A 15679-nucleotide genomic window follows, 5' to 3' on the forward strand; every position below is an offset into this window, starting at 1 on the left:
TAGAATTTTATTTATTTTTATTAAGTAGGTAATTAGGTACATTGGAAGAAAACTATTAGATATGAATATATTGGATACTTAAGTACCTATACAACACTGATGAGTCGGTAATTATTGAATAAACAATGATGCTGATAGTGGTTTAGTATCAATGTATAGCGTGCAGAACTGGGGTCAATGCCCCACCTACGACGCGGCTTTGACTCTGAGTGGCCTACTTACGCAACGTTCATTGAGCTCTAGCGTCAGTCAGACGTTTCATTTGATCGTGAACTTTTACAAAATATAGGATATTTTTTATATTTTTTCACGGTTTTTTTGTGGTATCACATCAGTAATCATCAGTACTATCACCTGTCTCCGTTTTTGCTAGCGTTCTGGTTACACTCTGTATAAATTAGTTATCATACTATGACTAGATTTTTGTGCAACTCTCCAACCACTCTAAATAAAATCTAGGTACTTACATCCTAACTTTATCTAACTATTAAAATATAGATGAACCTGGACGGATGTTAAAATATCTAAAAAATATCATAAACTCGATAAGTACAGTACCCGGCAGGAAATATTGTACATCGACCTATAGAAAGAGATACCTAGTGGTTTCGTATAGCGTTTTCTCTGTGGTTGAGACCGACAAAACGTCACATAGTCCTGAGCTGGGACCCTTTTTCGGGTTGTGCCATACATGACAGTTTGTTCCGAAGCTTCTTTTGCTTGAAGCGCGTTGGGCTTATACTCAGGAGGAAAAAGCGCCGGAATAACCAGCTTTTAGTTATAAGATGTGATGTGTGGCACAATTTGTAAAATAAACGTCTTCTTTCTTTCTTTCTTTCCTTCTTTCTACATAGGTATGAGTGCCGGCTACTGTATGTTACAATATTATTTGCTAAATAAATTAAATATTATAAAGATTTATTTTAATACTTGTATAATCTTCTTTGATTTAATACTTAAAATCTATTTTAAATATTACTTTTTTACCGAGATATTCTTGCAGACCCATTCCATGCCTTCCTGAAATCAGATTTTTTATTCAAAAGTTATTACGGTCATATGTTTTCGACATTTTGCATGATAAATCAAAAACTACTATGTAGAAATGTAGAAGCCCTTTCATATATCTTATTTTGAAAATTGAAAATATTATCGTATAGTTATCTTATTTTGAAAATTGAAAATACTAATATTTGTTCATGAACACATTTTAATTTTTTTTTCTGTGATGTAACCACAAATACATGCGGTTTTCGGATTTATTCCTTTACTTGTGTTATAAAACCTACCTACCTACTAAATTTCATGATTCTAGGACAACGGGAAGTAGGTCCCCTATAGATTTTCTTGACAGACACGACGGACAGACAGACTGACAACAGAGTGATCCTATAAGGGTTCCTTTTTAACCGACTTCCAAAAAAGAGGTGGTTCTCAATTCGGCCCGATTTTTTTTGGTTTTTTTAAATGTAACCAATGTGATAATAAGTACCTACACCGATTTTTTTTTATTTTGAGGTACGGAACCCTAAAAACGAATGTTACCTTCACACCAGTTCCATCAGTAGCGACGCACGCCTGGATTTGCCACGTCCGATCCCTGATCAAATGCAAGCCGAGGAGTGTCGCCACCTCACTTGCTGGCAACGCTGGAATAAATGATACCGATACCGATTTTACTCTCAATCGTGATTATAACGAGTACAAGAAGACATTTTTGTCAGGGTCTAATTATTAGGGTTCCGTACATCAAAAGGAAAAACGGAACCCTTATAGGATCACTTTGTTGTCTGTCTGTCTGTCGAGAAACCTACAGGGTACTTCCCGTTGACCTAGAATCATGAAATTTGGCAGGTAGGACATTTGGGGAAAAATCTGAAAACCGTGAATTTGTGGTCAATTTCACACAAAAAAAAATTAAATTCTGGCCATGAACAAATATTGCTGTTTTGAACTTTCGAAGTAAGATAACTATATCAAGTGGGGGTATCATATGAAAGGGCTTCACTTGTGCATTCTAAAACAGATTTTTATTTATTTTTATGAATCATAGTTTTTGAATTATCGTGCAAAATGTCGAAAAAATACGACTGTTGTACGGAACCCTCGTTGTGCGAGCCTGAGTCGCACTTGGCCGGTATTTTTATCCTTGATCGACTGCATCCCCAACCCCATTGGTTTTATTTGTCTAAATCAAATTAGTAGTATGTTTTCATTTTGTAATTGACAACGCACGACCACGGCATTTGAATTGAATTATTTATAAGAATTTTTCTAGGCAGTCGCGTAAAAAAGAAATAAAGAAAGACAATACCGGTAGCCAAGTCCTGTTTATTTGCGTACACCAACACGGGCACGCCGCGCAACTTGTCATCTTGCAGCAGCTCCGCAAGTTCCAGGCTGGTTTCCTCTAACCGTTGGTGGTCGGAGCAATCGACTACGTAGATCTGGAACACGGAGGTTTTTTATTCAACAATTATTCTGTACTTATATGACTGGTTTTTACTGTCACTTCCAACCCCGCACTGTTCGATGACTTTGGTCTTCAAGCACATGAGGAATTTTGGACGAGAAGACATCTCAAAGCTTCCCAAATCCGATTCGGATTCGGTGGTTAAGTTTTATATCGAAATAGGAGCTACCTAGCTGGATTGTGCCTAGCTGGATTGTGTGTCCCCTGTATACATACTCGTCTACAACTTTGATTTACAATGCAGAGCTCTCAACGATAACTGGATGGAACGAGTTGCGAAGCTGAAGTGGCAATGGGATTGAACAGGGCACATTGTTTGAAAAACCGATTGACGTTGGGGTTCCAAGGTGCTAGAATGGCGACCTCACACCGGAAAGCGCAGCGTTGACAGCCCCCCTCTATTCGGAGAGGTCAGGGGTTCAATCCCCGGCACGCACTTTAAACTTTTCGGAGTAATGCGCGTTGTATAACAATTAAACATCTTTTAGTTCCCCTCCCCCCCCCCCTAGGCGCAAGGTGGGCAGACGATAGTCTGTCCACCTTGCGCCGTCTGTCTGTAGTGTCTGTAGTGTGTAGTGGAAGTCCCTAAAAGAGACCTAGCAGTGAACATTCGTGAACTTTTTAGTGACGTCAGCACTAGTGTTAGACTGAAGTTTCGAGCTGATGGTATATTTTTATTTCTTGAAGTCATTTCGATGTTAATGAGACATGGTTCCAGCACAATAGCAACGTGCGGGACTTATTTAAGTAAGTACTTACTAAAATATCTGTATTCTCAAAATAATTCCTCCAATACGGCCTAATTTTCCTCTGGCCACCGATGTCCCATACGTTTAATTTGAAACCGTTGGAAAGAACAGATTTTATATTGAAGCCAGCTGTAGGCGTCACGTGAGTGACATCTTCTGACGCCAGTTGCTTCAGAAGAGTTGTTTTTCCAGCGTTGTCCAGCCCAAGTAGGAGGAGACGGAGCTCTTTGTCTGGATTCGAACGAAGCTTCTTTAGGATGTTGAGTAGGCCCTGCAACGTTTCGGGAAACAGTAGCACACGAGTAGATATTATAGACCAGAGGGGAAGCTTCACACTAGCTCACGCACACCACGACGTGTCACGGACATGGAGACACGGTTCGATGGCAAACGGAGCGTCCGTGACACGTCGTGGTGTGCGTGAGCTGCGCTAGAGTGAGTAAACCTACAGCCAGCGGCTAGTATGAAGCTTCCCCTCGGTTTATACTTATATCTACTCGTGTGACAGTAGGGCGATTGTCTAAAACCTGCATTAATCAGTACCCTTATCAGTACCCTTATTATTGAATCAGTACCTCAGTACCCTTATCATAAATGTGAAAGTGTGTTTATTTGTTGGTTTGTCCTTCAATCACGTCGCAACGGTGCAATGAATTGACGTGATTTTTTGCATGGTTATAGACAAAGACCTGGAGAGTGACATAAGCTACTTTTTATCTTGGAAAATCAAAGAGTTCCCACGGTATTTTTAAAAACCGAAATCCACGCGGACGAGGTCGCGGGTATCAGCTAGTATTTTACATATTTTCTTTTATCGTCTGCACAATCTAGCCTTCTCCATTGAATTATTATGTAAGTAGGTAGGTAACTAGGCACTAAAATATTTCCTGAATGACCTAGGTCATCGATGACCTAGGTCTACAGGTTAGAGGTAGGTACTCTAATAATATTGTATTGTAGTGTAGTTTGGCTAATAATAATTATATTTACCATCATAGAAGAATCTAGTAGAACGGAAAATGTATGAAAGCACGGAAGCCTTGTTTTTACCGACTGCGGCGAAGCTCAAAGGTAAGTTATGTGTTTTTAAATATTTAATAGAAGAAAATAGAAATGCAAGATAAATTGGTTTTCGAATTTGATTCGCTCGGATTTGTTGACATACAAAGTTACCATGGTTTCCATGCCAGCGGCCAAAATGATATTTTTGCTATGGTGGCAACAAGGTGGCAACAAAGAAGTTGAAAGTACTACTACGTACTACACCGGCAATGATCATAGGCTATCCAAACGTAGTGATTACCTATATACTCTTTGGGCTATCCGATTCTGATCTATCAATTTTAAGACAAGAGTGAGACAAACGCGTCCCATTTTAGGCCACAAAGGGGACACTTGAGTCTTGATGGCAACGTTAGTTCCGATTTTTGCCACGCGCCAAAAGAGCCTTGTCGCACTGTGGTAGTGTTAATAGAGTTACTTGTTTGGTTACGTTGGCAGTACTGTCTTTCTGTCAGTGTTAGTGTTATAATGTTGGCATATCCTATATGTTATTGGTCTGTGATTGAAGCCTGCAAACCATTACCTACCTACCTACCTAACTTAATACCTAGATTTTCGGTTTTGTATGAAAGTCCCGTCTCTTAAAATGTAGTAACTTCTCTTTGGTTTCGGCCGTTTCGCCTATCCTATATGTTAGTGGTCTGTGGTTTTGCCCATAGATAATATACGAATAGTTTCGCCACAGAGTTTCGCCGTTCGCTGAGCCGTTCGCGCTTTAAAAAAAGCTTAAAAATCAGTTTGTTTGTTTATGGCATATATTACAAAAGTACTCTGTGGTTTACGGTTTAAGTTGGCGTTCGAATCAATATTATATCTTTCTTTATTCTCATTTTCTCAGTAAAAGTATACTAAATATTGTTATCTATGATTTTCTTTCTCGAGCTACGGTAAATGGACGGGCATTAGCTGTTTAATAAGTGGTTTGAGCAGGATCTGTTAACCTCAACTTCGGAGTAGTATTCCTTCACCTTGGTTTTGCCGGTTTTGCGTTGCGCTTATAGCTAAAGGTTTTGCGTCATAACTACTAACTCTAAGTGTAATTCGTATGGTGTTTTAAATAATTAAGTAGCAGCTTATTTTAATTGAAACAAAATGAGCAACATAGAACAAGAAGAAACTGCAGATGGCAGCGATGGTAGCATGGCTGATGAACATTGCTATGCGGAACCGATGGCGAAAAAAAATGGGTAAGAAAGATCGGGTAAAATTCGATATCGTTATTCGTTCGGCAGGAGAAGGGGGTTGAGAGGGGTGGGGTAGGGGGGCCCTGAAAAATCTGTCAACCTAAGGAACCGACACCGCCGCAAGTGCCTACAACAATCTTTTATGGTTCCGTACCCAATGAGTAATGTCACTGTTGTACTTGTATCTGTCTGTCCGCGTGTCACAGGTCTCTAGCTCATAGACTAAATTAGTTACAAACCTGAAATTTTGGTTGTATAATATTAGTATAGTATTGATATGTTGGAAACTAATGTTTTAAATAATAATAATGTATTAAATAAAAATAAAAATAAGTAAAAATACCTGCTTATATATTTTAGAGGGAGTTCATCAGAAGGTGCGCTCCATGCTGAGGGTGCACTCAGGGTGGTGAAGTCAATTTTCGAAAGCCCGCCCAGCAAACGACGGCGTCAACCCCACTCTTCTAACAAAGCGCCATCTTGGCATACACCTACGTAAGTGTGTGAATATAATAGATCATCATCATCATCATCATCGTCAACCGATAGGCGTCCACTGCTGGACATAGTCTCTTGTAGGGACTTCCACACGCCACGGTCCTCCGCCGCCTGATCCAGCGGCTCCCTGCGACTCGTCTGATGTCGTCCGTCCAACTAGTGGGGGGTCTTCCAACGCTGCATCTTCCAGTGCAAGGTCACCATTCCAGCACTTTGGAACCCCAACGTCTATCGGTTGTACGAGCTATGTGCCCTGCCCATTGCCACTTCAACTTCGCAACCCGTTGAGCTATGTTGGTTACTCTAGGTATACATATATAATACATAATATTATATTAGGTATAGGTAGTGATTGCATGTTGCATGTCTATCATTCACTGAATTTTCTCTTCTATTTCATTCATTCTTTCTTTTGTTAGAAAGGAGATAGTTTAAAGATTGTCCCGTAAATATTTCAAATCCATCGGTTATGTAGTTCCTCCTGTGTAATCCTCAGTATTATTTCTTGCTGAAAGTTGGATTTGCATGACTGCAACTAAAACATGTAGTTTCTAAGTACCTCTTCCATTGAGAAAATGTTTCCACCCTATATATACACACTAGCTTATGCTCGCGACTTCGTCCGCGTGGACTACACAATTTGAAACCCCTATTTCACCCCTTTAGGGGTTGAATTTTCAAAAATCCTTTCTTAGCAGATGCCTACATTATGCATGCCAATTTCAGCCCAATCCGTCCAGTAGTTTGAGCTGTGCATTGATAGATCAGTCAGTCAGTCAGTCACCTTTTCCTTTTATACATTTAGATTATCGAATGATATTGCTTAAATTGCAATAATGCTTTGTTCCAGGGATAATCTAGCGTCACATTCTGAAGCTCTTCAGGCTGATAACAGAGATTGTCGTAACTTAGGTAAGAACCACACAATATAGTGTGGCTGATAATTCTGTTGTGCACAATCTCTAAATTAAATTAAATTAATGACAGGTATTTAACTTAAACTGTAACTTTAAAATTAATGTTACACATTAAGAAACTATGTACTATATACTGGGTGTAACCAGAACGCTAGCAAAAACTTAGCGTTATTGTTATAATACCTAAACACAATCCAATACCAATAACCATTTGCCTCATTTTGTAGTTTTTTTCATGCAAAACTCACGTTGCGGCAATGACTACGAATGAATTACTTACGCAACGTTCGTTGACCTCCAGCGTCAGTCAGATGTTTTATATGCAATATATCGTACACTTTTACAAAATTATAGGATTCATTAATATATTTTTTTCGTGTTTATTTTTGTGGGGTGATTTATATCAGTAATCCTACGACGCGGCATTGTGTGGCTGATAATACTGTTGTACACAATCTCTAAACTAAATTAAATTAATGACAGGTGACAGGTATTTAACTGTAACTTTAAAATTAATTTTACACATTAAGGAACTATATACTATATTTATTTACATCAATTTGTATAAGATTTTATGATAAAATCTGACTTGCCACAAATACTTGTAGTAATATTATGTACTAATCACTTACTACTAAGTCTGCCAATCCGCACTTGGCCAGCATGGTAGACTACGGCCAAAACCCTTCTCACTCTGAGAGGAGACCGGTGCTATGTAGTGAGCCGGTGATGGGTTGATCATGATGAATCACTTGCTAGGGTGGTCCCAATAATACATTAGTATCTATAGTTCTTGCGTTTAACTAAATCCACGCGACCGAAGTCGCGGGCATAAGCATGTTTATACTAGTATGGATGCATGGACGTTTCAGGAAGTGTAGGAGGCGGTGCGGTGTTTGATGGGAGTGAGATAGCTGAGGAAGTGTTGGTCACCCCTGAGATAATGTTCGAGGAGGATGTGCTCCCGCCTGACGATGAATCGGCACCGTCGTCGCCGCCACCAGCGGATCTGCTGCAGCCTGACACCCACGATGTTGATCGGTATGACCTTTTCACATTTACAAAAAAACCGGCCAAGTGCGAGTCAGGCTCGCGCAACGAGGGTTCCGTACTACAGTCGTATTTTTTCGACATTTTGCACGATAATTCAAAAACAATGATGCATTAAAATAAATAAAAATTTTTAGAATCTACAGGTGGTCACCTTTCATATGATACCTCACTTGATATAGTTATCTTACTTCGAAAATTGAAAATACTAATTATTAGTTCATGACCACATTTTTTTTGTGTGATGTAACCAAAAATTCACGTTTTTCAGATTTTTCCCCGAATGTCTGCTACAGGACCTACCTACCTGCCAAATTTTATGATACTAGGTCAACGGGAAGTACCCTGTAGATTTCTTGACAGACCGACAGACAGACAACAAAGTGATCCTAAAAGGAAAAACCTTACGGAACCCTAAAAACTAGGCAAATGCGAGATGGGCTTCGCTCATTATGAACGGAACTCTAAAGGTCCAAACGCATTTGCGTTGCGCGACGCGACGCGACTCGGCAGCGCCTTGCTCTATACAAACTCATAGCTATATTTGCTGCGCCACGTCGTTGAGTTCCTAATAATTATGAACACTGACTCAACGGGAAAAAAAATCCCAAAAAAAAGTCCCAGTGTGACTCAAGAGGAATTTTATGTTCCCGTTAAGTCACACCCACATATTGCGTGTGTAACAAGTGTTAACTGAACATGAAAAATATTATCCTTGAGCCACACTGTGACATAACGCAACTTTATTTTTAACATACTTCCAAAAAGGAGGTGGTTCTCAATTCGGCCTGTAATTATTTTTTTTGTCAGCATATGGATTGAAGAATTGGGATCCGAAGTTCAATGATGAAGTATATGCTGGGTACAGTAATGGTACAATAATATTGCACCATCCACAGTTCCTAGTTGAGTCACTAGTTTATGCATCCCTGTATACCCTGCATCATCAGGATTGACAAGAAGTCTCGTTGCTTGGTACCTACAATATTAATTCACTATGAACACTTCCTAAATCTCCATATATAAAAAGAAAAGGTGACTGACTGATCTATCAACGCACAGCTCAAACTAGTGGACGTATCCGGCTGAAATTTGGCATGCAGATAACTATTATGAAGTAGGCATCCGCTAAGAAAGGATTTTTGAAAACTCATCCCCTAAAGGTGTGAAATAGGGGTTTGAAATTTGTGTAGACCACGCGGACGAAGTCGCGAGCATAAGCTAGTCAAAAATATAGTCTTCTAAAAAAAAGTAAAATAATTTTAAAAAAGTAATTTGTTGATAATTTATGGTCTAGTATTACACTCTTCAGGGTATGTAAAGATAGTAAAACAAACAATCAAAAATCTAAACCTTTTTTGATTGTTTACTTAAGTATAAATTCATAAATGTGAGTAGCCTGGAAAAGGTCACTATAGAGATGAGGTCGCCCTTTGTTTTTAAGGGTCTTTTATATTATTACTAGATGATGCCCGCGACTTTGTCCGCGTGGATTTACCTCTTTAAAATCCTGTGGGAACTCTTTAATCTTCCGGGATTAAAAGTAGCCTATGTCCTTCCCCGGTATATAAGCTAACTCCGTAGCAAATTTCATCAAAATCGGTTGAACGGTTGGGCCGTGAAAAGCTAGCAGACACACTTTCGCATTTATAATGTTAGTATGGATTATGGTTAAGACCTTTAAATACAAAAATATGTAATATGGTCTTATAATCATCTATAGAAATAGTGCTAGCCTAGTGGTTAGGATGTCGGCCTTCTAATCGGAGGTCGGGGGTTCGATACCGGGCACGCACCTCTAACTATCCGGAATTATGTGCGTTTTAATTAATTAAATATCACTTGCTTTAACGGTGAAGGAAAACATCGTGAGGAAACCTGCATGCCTGAGAGTTCTCCATACTGTTCTCAAAGGTGTGTGAAGTCTATCAATCCGCACATGACCAGCGTGGTAGACTATGGCCAAAACCCTTCTCACTCTGAGAGGAGACCCGCGCTCTGTAGTGAGCTGGTGATGGGTTGATCATGATGATGATGATGAATCATTTATACATGTACCTGACTTAACAAACTGATGATTGACTTCTTTTGGTACAGGTATTTAGATTGTGAAAGCGGTACTTCATCAAGAACACCTCCACAGTGTCTCCGTGACAGTCCCCTCCCTCAACAACCACTACAGGATCACCAAATTGAGGAGAGCTTCAATTATGGTATGTATGGCTCTCAACTCCAATTACTGAGCATGGGTCTCCTCTCAGAATGAGGAGTGTTTACTCCATAGTCCACCATGTTGATCTAGTGCGGATTGGCAGACTTCACACACCTTTCAGAACATTATGGAGAACTCACAGAGGCATGCAAGTTTCGTTACTTGCATTCTAACATGCTGTCTGAAAGAATTTTAAATAATTATCACTTTAAACAGATATTACAAGAATTTTAAATGGACAAGGCAAACTCTGCTAAGGATATGCTAATGGGCATAAAACATAATTTGATAAAATAATAATTACCCTTCCTTATTGTAATTTATTTTAGTTAAAATATTGCATGCTGTTAGGTGAAATTTGGCTGTACGTATATAAGTTTAGAATAATACCTTGTATATGTAACCCAAATTGGCAATAAAATGATTAACTAGAGCTGGAATGTAGTAACAAATTCACACATTGCGCTTGTGGTAGTGGCTATGAATAAGCGCAAGTGTCATTGAATTTTTACGTACCTATCATTTCTTTGATTACCAGGAAGCGAAGAGGAGACGGATGATGAAGACGAGAGGCGGGAGGCGGAATTCTTAATGCCGCTGTTTCCAAGAACGGTACTGTCGACCTTGGAAACTGCAGCGGATCCGCCCTCCGATCCTCATCCTTCCACCGCAGCGCCGGCAGGAGATTCTGCGTCCTCGTCTGAAACTCCGTTGAGCCCGGAGTTCGATGAATTCAAGCGGAGAGCGTTTCCCGATCCTCAAATTCAACATGAATTGAGGAGAGACCCGTTCTCCGATAGCAACGTTGGCCCAAAGTCTCCATATGCCACCCCGTATGACGCATTTGTTGCCATATGGGATCGGCAGTTTGTGGAGTACATTGCTTCCGAGACCAACAAATATGCGCAGGAAGTGACACAACAGCTCTTCGCCAATTCCCAGAGAAGAATTCCTCGTTGGGTTAATACTACGGGGAGAGAAATATATGTTTATTTCGCCGTAGTATTAGCGATGGGGGTAGTTATAAAAACCAAAATCGAAGAGTACTGGAGTGCTACTGCCGACATATTTTATACGCCAGGCTTTAGCGCAGCCATGAGTCTAGATCGTTTTCAGTCGTTGACCAAGTATCTTCACTTTAACGACAATAGAGACATGTTTGCGCAAGACCGGTCAGGTCCGGAGGCCAAATTGTATAAAATCCAACCGGTGGTGGATCAATTGAATATGAAATTTCAGGACTTGTACAAACTAAGGCAGAACATTGCGATTGACGAGTCACTCTTGGAATGGAAAGGTTGGTTGAATATTGACCAATTTATTCCAAACAAAGTCGTCACATGCGGAATAAACACATACGAGCTGTATGAACCTCAGACCGGCTATCTGTGGCGGTTTGAGGTTCATGCTGATCCGCGGCATGAGCCCGTCAACAGGCCGTCTGACCCGATGGACGGAATAACGCCGGCCCTTGTCTTAAGGCTTGTACATGGTCTTGAGAACGAGGGCCACACAGTATGGATGGACAATCAGTATAATTCGCCAGCCCTCGCGCTCGAGCTTAAGACTCTCGGGTTCGACTGCGTTGGTACCTCGCGTACTCGCCAGTTTGTGCCCGAGGGTCTTAGCACTACTGAGGCAACTGTCTGTATCGCCAGGTATCCGGTCGAGAAGAAACAGTCAAAGGTGTGGTATAAAAACTTTTTCCGGAGGCTTCTCAACGTATCCGTTTTGAATGCCTTCATCATGTATAGGCACTCCTCTAAAGCACTTGACTATCGTGCTTTCAGAATGAATCTGGTCAAAACTTTGATTCATAAGCATACTGACCGATTTGCTTTGGCCCAGAACAGACCGAATGGCAGAGAATACCCTTCTCATATACACTACGTGGATGCGTACCCGTCGCTGGGCGGCAAAGATGGCCGACCGCGGCGCACGTGCGCAGTGTGTAAAAAACGCGTTCGCATGTTCTGCGTCGGGTGCCAAAGACCCGTGTGTATGGGAATTTGCTTTAGGACCCTGCATTTACCTAGTTCTCATACACCTACTTAATATGTTTATTTATCAGTATATACCCTTATAAATGCGAAAGTGTGTTTATTGGTTTGTCATTCAATCACGTCGCAACGGATTGACGTGATTTTTTGCATGGGTATAGATAAAGACCTGGAGATTGACATAGGCTACTTTTTATCCCGGAAAATCAAAGAGTATCCACGGGATTTTTGAAAACCCTAATTCCACGCGGACGAAGTCGCGGGCATCAGCTAGTACATAATATATTCTATGTATCTATGTATGCTTCATATAAATATATATTCTATCTACGCTTTTTTATGTCACACCCATCACACCTTTGTTCGTTTAGCGTGCGTGTCCATAATGTGACTTGCGTTATACATTAATAGTGTGACTTTTTTCAATAGCAAATGGGTCATGATTACCGCCGCCCATGAACATTTGCGCATTATTGCAGCAACATTTACTACCATGGGTTTTTTTTCTTCCTTTTTTTTTACTCTATACTCGTCTTTTTCTGTGTTCTGTCTGGTTTATGCAAGGGTCCACCACCACCGCCGGTTATTTTGTACAATTTGATTTTATGTTTTTTTAATTTTTTAAACTTTTTAAAATTTAATAATTTGTGTATTTTTGTGTTGAACTTTTTAAATTGTGTATAAAATCGAACGCGCTGTGCGAAAGGAGTCATTATTCGTCTGGCTTTTGCCAGGGGCACTTCTCAGTAGATACTGTGTATCGTACTGTAGGTTTTATTATTATTGTTACCTAACGTGGTTATTGTTGGTTGAGGTTAGTCATTGTTGTCTAGTCTCATTGGAGACGTTGGTGTCATGACTCCTGATTAATGAGGGAATTAGGTGTACCTACTTTTTATTGTAACATCGTTTCTTATCTGTGTGCGTGAAGTAAAACAAAATCTTTTCTGAATAATAATAATAGTTTTATTTTTTAACTTTTAATTAACTACCTATTGGTCATGTTATTAACATTACCGTGCTATAGGTAACTACTGGCACATGACTGCCACCGATTCCCTTGTCTTTCTCTAAACTAAATTTAGAGTATCTGCATCCTTTTCTTTTTAACAATGCTTAAAAGGGACAGAAAATGCACTTTACATATAAAGACTCAAAATAGTGCTTAAAAAACAACAAAACGAATCAATTATTTATTTACAATACTTGAGTCAACATAGCCTCACTTCACGTTGTTTCCCAAAATCTCACGTAAGTAAAAAGTGGCCACGGTGATAAGGACAAAACGACAACACAATCATTTTGTCACGTTCTAGTAAGAGTTTAAATGTTTTAGCTATCTTATTACAATAAAACTTAAAGCTAGCCTTATCTAATTACTATATAAATCATGACCGCGTGGAATGGTGCCAAGAATACTGGCTGCATTTCCGCGCTGGACAGCCAGGCTGATCCGTTGCGCAAAAAATGAGCCAGCCCTTCTGTCACCAGATGAGGCTATTAATCGCGGTGAAATGTCTCGTAAAACATTTTTAGCTATCTTGCTCTAACAGTGTCACAGTAGGGCTACTTCTTAAGGTTTGTTAGTTTTGATTTTCGCCACGCGCCAAGATAGCCTTGTCGCACTGTAAATATTTTGTGGTTATTGGTTTCAGCTCGGTCTGCCGTCTACCTGTCAGTCATCTGTGATTTTTAAGTTAGTGATCTTGCTCTTTTATCCAGGGCCGTAAAATAAATTAAAAAAACTTGCTCTTTGAACCACAGAGTACATTTGCTTTGAACCAGCAGTAGCAGTATCTACCTACTATTATATATTCTGTGACCATAGCTTTGAATCACAGACCCATAGATTATCTACTATATACTAGAGATAGATGTGCGACTCTAGATTTCTTTTTCAAAGTTACGCGTGTGCTCACATCTAGAGGGCACTAAAAGCGCGCTAGGCGTGCGAGAGCGCGAAAATTTAAATGCTATTTAAATGTACTTTACTAGAATATTTTATATTTTTGAACATGTTTTAAAAAAATATCAATAATTCCATTAACGTTTGTTTAAAACATGTTTAAAAATATATATTACAAGACTGACTCTTTAAGATACTAAATTATAAAACACTATAGAAATAAAAAGGTTTTAAGGTTTTGTAAAATATTTTATTTTCATAAATTCGTAACTAGGTACATAAAATACATACCCAAATTCAAGACCCACGAGATTGTGAAATAGGTAACGCTCAAATCCAAAATTTTTGGTTATTTACTTTTCATAACTTTCATATTACTACCACAACTGGTGTATTTCAACGATCTTCAAACTGGTGATTGCAAATTTGATAATTCGTAACTATATATTATTTCATTATCAGTCTTGCTTTCTAAATGTTGTCCTATCTCTTTTCATTGTTTAAATGGTTTCAAAGAGAGGAGTAGCCAGGTTTTGGAAAGCCATGCAAACATCTGAAAAAGTAATAACATAAAATATGCATTAGTCTATACTTACTTATTGTACCTACTTAATTAGTTGATAGCTGATACCTATAATATAAAAATAACTTAGTCAATAAAGTTCAAAACAAATGTTGTAAGTACACTTAATTACAAAACAAAAAAATTACAGAATTAGTAGTTAATAATCCATAGCAATATGATAAATGCAAAAGTGTGTCAACCTGTCTGTATGCTAGCTTTTTACAGTAAATTTTGAGTAACCGTTTATGATGAAAGTTAGTACAGAGATAACTTGCATCCAGGTAAGGACATAGGCTTCTTTTGTCACGGAAAACTCAAACAGTTCCCATGGGATTCCCAAAAACCCTAAATCCACGTAGACAAAGTGGTGGTCATCATCTGTTTGGTACAGAGATAGCTTGCATCAGACGGTTGTAACTTGTAGGCCACATTATCCCGGAAAATTGGACTTCTCACGGGATTTCTAAAATAGTTTTTTTCGAGCGGACGAAATCGCAGGAACTATATACCTAGTATCATGATAAAATACCTAATGTGCTAATGGTGCCTTAATGGTGCATAGAGTTTGACTCATTGAAGTAATTTTGAGTTAGATTACGAGTAAGCTGATTTATACTTACCGAATTAGTCACATCCAGACACACATCGAGATCTCCGTGGCATTTTTCTGCACAAATATATTCACAGAAAAATCATTTCACAAAGCAAAAACAAGTCCGTAATCCGTAGCCGTGGTCAATCGTTCAGGCATGAATCGAGTCACTAAATCAATCCTTAGAATATAGTTATCGAGGTGGTGAAAGGAAATACAGACTACAGAGTCCTGTTATTAAAGCAGAGTTAGATAGATTTAACAGAAATATAAATATTTACTACAGCACACGAAAACATGAAAACTTGGTTATAATTTATTAATGTCATTAAAATTACACCAATGTGCCCGCCATCTATTGACGTCTTTTGTAAACTGTTCTCTATTTGTTTAGCCGTGCTCGCGCTTAGATGGCACCACAAGCGATTTTCAATTTGCGATTTTTTAATGTTCTAGAGTTGCACCCCTATG

General features: G+C 39.1%; 2 protein-coding genes across 2 annotated transcripts; one reads left to right on the forward strand and one right to left on the reverse strand.

Annotated features, from left to right (window-relative positions):
• Window positions 1–4369, reverse strand: LOC117993529 (ADP-ribosylation factor-like protein 3). Its single transcript, XM_034981329.2, has 5 exons — window positions 4213–4369; window positions 3233–3493; window positions 2315–2447; window positions 1546–1649; window positions 1–1020 (listed from the first exon to the last, which is right to left on the reverse strand). Exons 1-5 carry the CDS (start codon window positions 4216–4218, stop codon window positions 976–978), a joined length of 549 nt encoding a protein of 182 aa, XP_034837220.1. The 5' UTR covers window positions 4219–4369; the 3' UTR covers window positions 1–975.
• Window positions 4370–5107: 738 nt separating this feature from the next.
• LOC138404047 (piggyBac transposable element-derived protein 4-like) lies at window positions 5108–13065 on the forward strand. Its single transcript, XM_069506881.1, has 6 exons — window positions 5108–5471; window positions 5829–5963; window positions 6817–6878; window positions 7756–7924; window positions 10031–10146; window positions 10684–13065. Exons 1-6 carry the CDS (start codon window positions 5377–5379, stop codon window positions 12198–12200), a joined length of 2094 nt encoding a protein of 697 aa, XP_069362982.1. The 5' UTR covers window positions 5108–5376; the 3' UTR covers window positions 12201–13065.
• Window positions 13066–15679: the final 2614 nt, after the last annotated feature.

This window comes from Maniola hyperantus, chromosome 24 (genome assembly GCF_902806685.2).
Source record: "Maniola hyperantus chromosome 24, iAphHyp1.2, whole genome shotgun sequence".
Taxonomy (NCBI): domain Eukaryota; kingdom Metazoa; phylum Arthropoda; class Insecta; order Lepidoptera; family Nymphalidae; genus Maniola; species Maniola hyperantus.

Excerpts from the sequence above, each read along its gene's own strand:
- LOC117993529 (XM_034981329.2), bottom strand. Across the intron at positions 1,650-2,314 it reads TAAACAGGACTTGGCTACCG|CGTTGCCAGCAAGTGAGGTG; the intron begins GTATTGTCTTTC and ends CATTTATTCCAG. Across the intron at positions 1,021-1,545 it reads CTGATGGAACTGGTGTGAAG|GAAGGCATGGAATGGGTCTG; the intron begins GTAACATTCGTT and ends ATCTGATTTCAG.
- LOC138404047 (XM_069506881.1), top strand. The coding sequence starts at position 5,377 with ATGAGCAACATAGAACAAGAAGAAACTGCAGATGGCAGCGATGGTAGC. Across the intron at positions 6,879-7,755 it reads CAGAGATTGTCGTAACTTAG|GAAGTGTAGGAGGCGGTGCG; the intron begins GTAAGAACCACA and ends TGGACGTTTCAG. Across the intron at positions 7,925-10,030 it reads GACACCCACGATGTTGATCG|GTATTTAGATTGTGAAAGCG; the intron begins GTATGACCTTTT and ends CTTTTGGTACAG.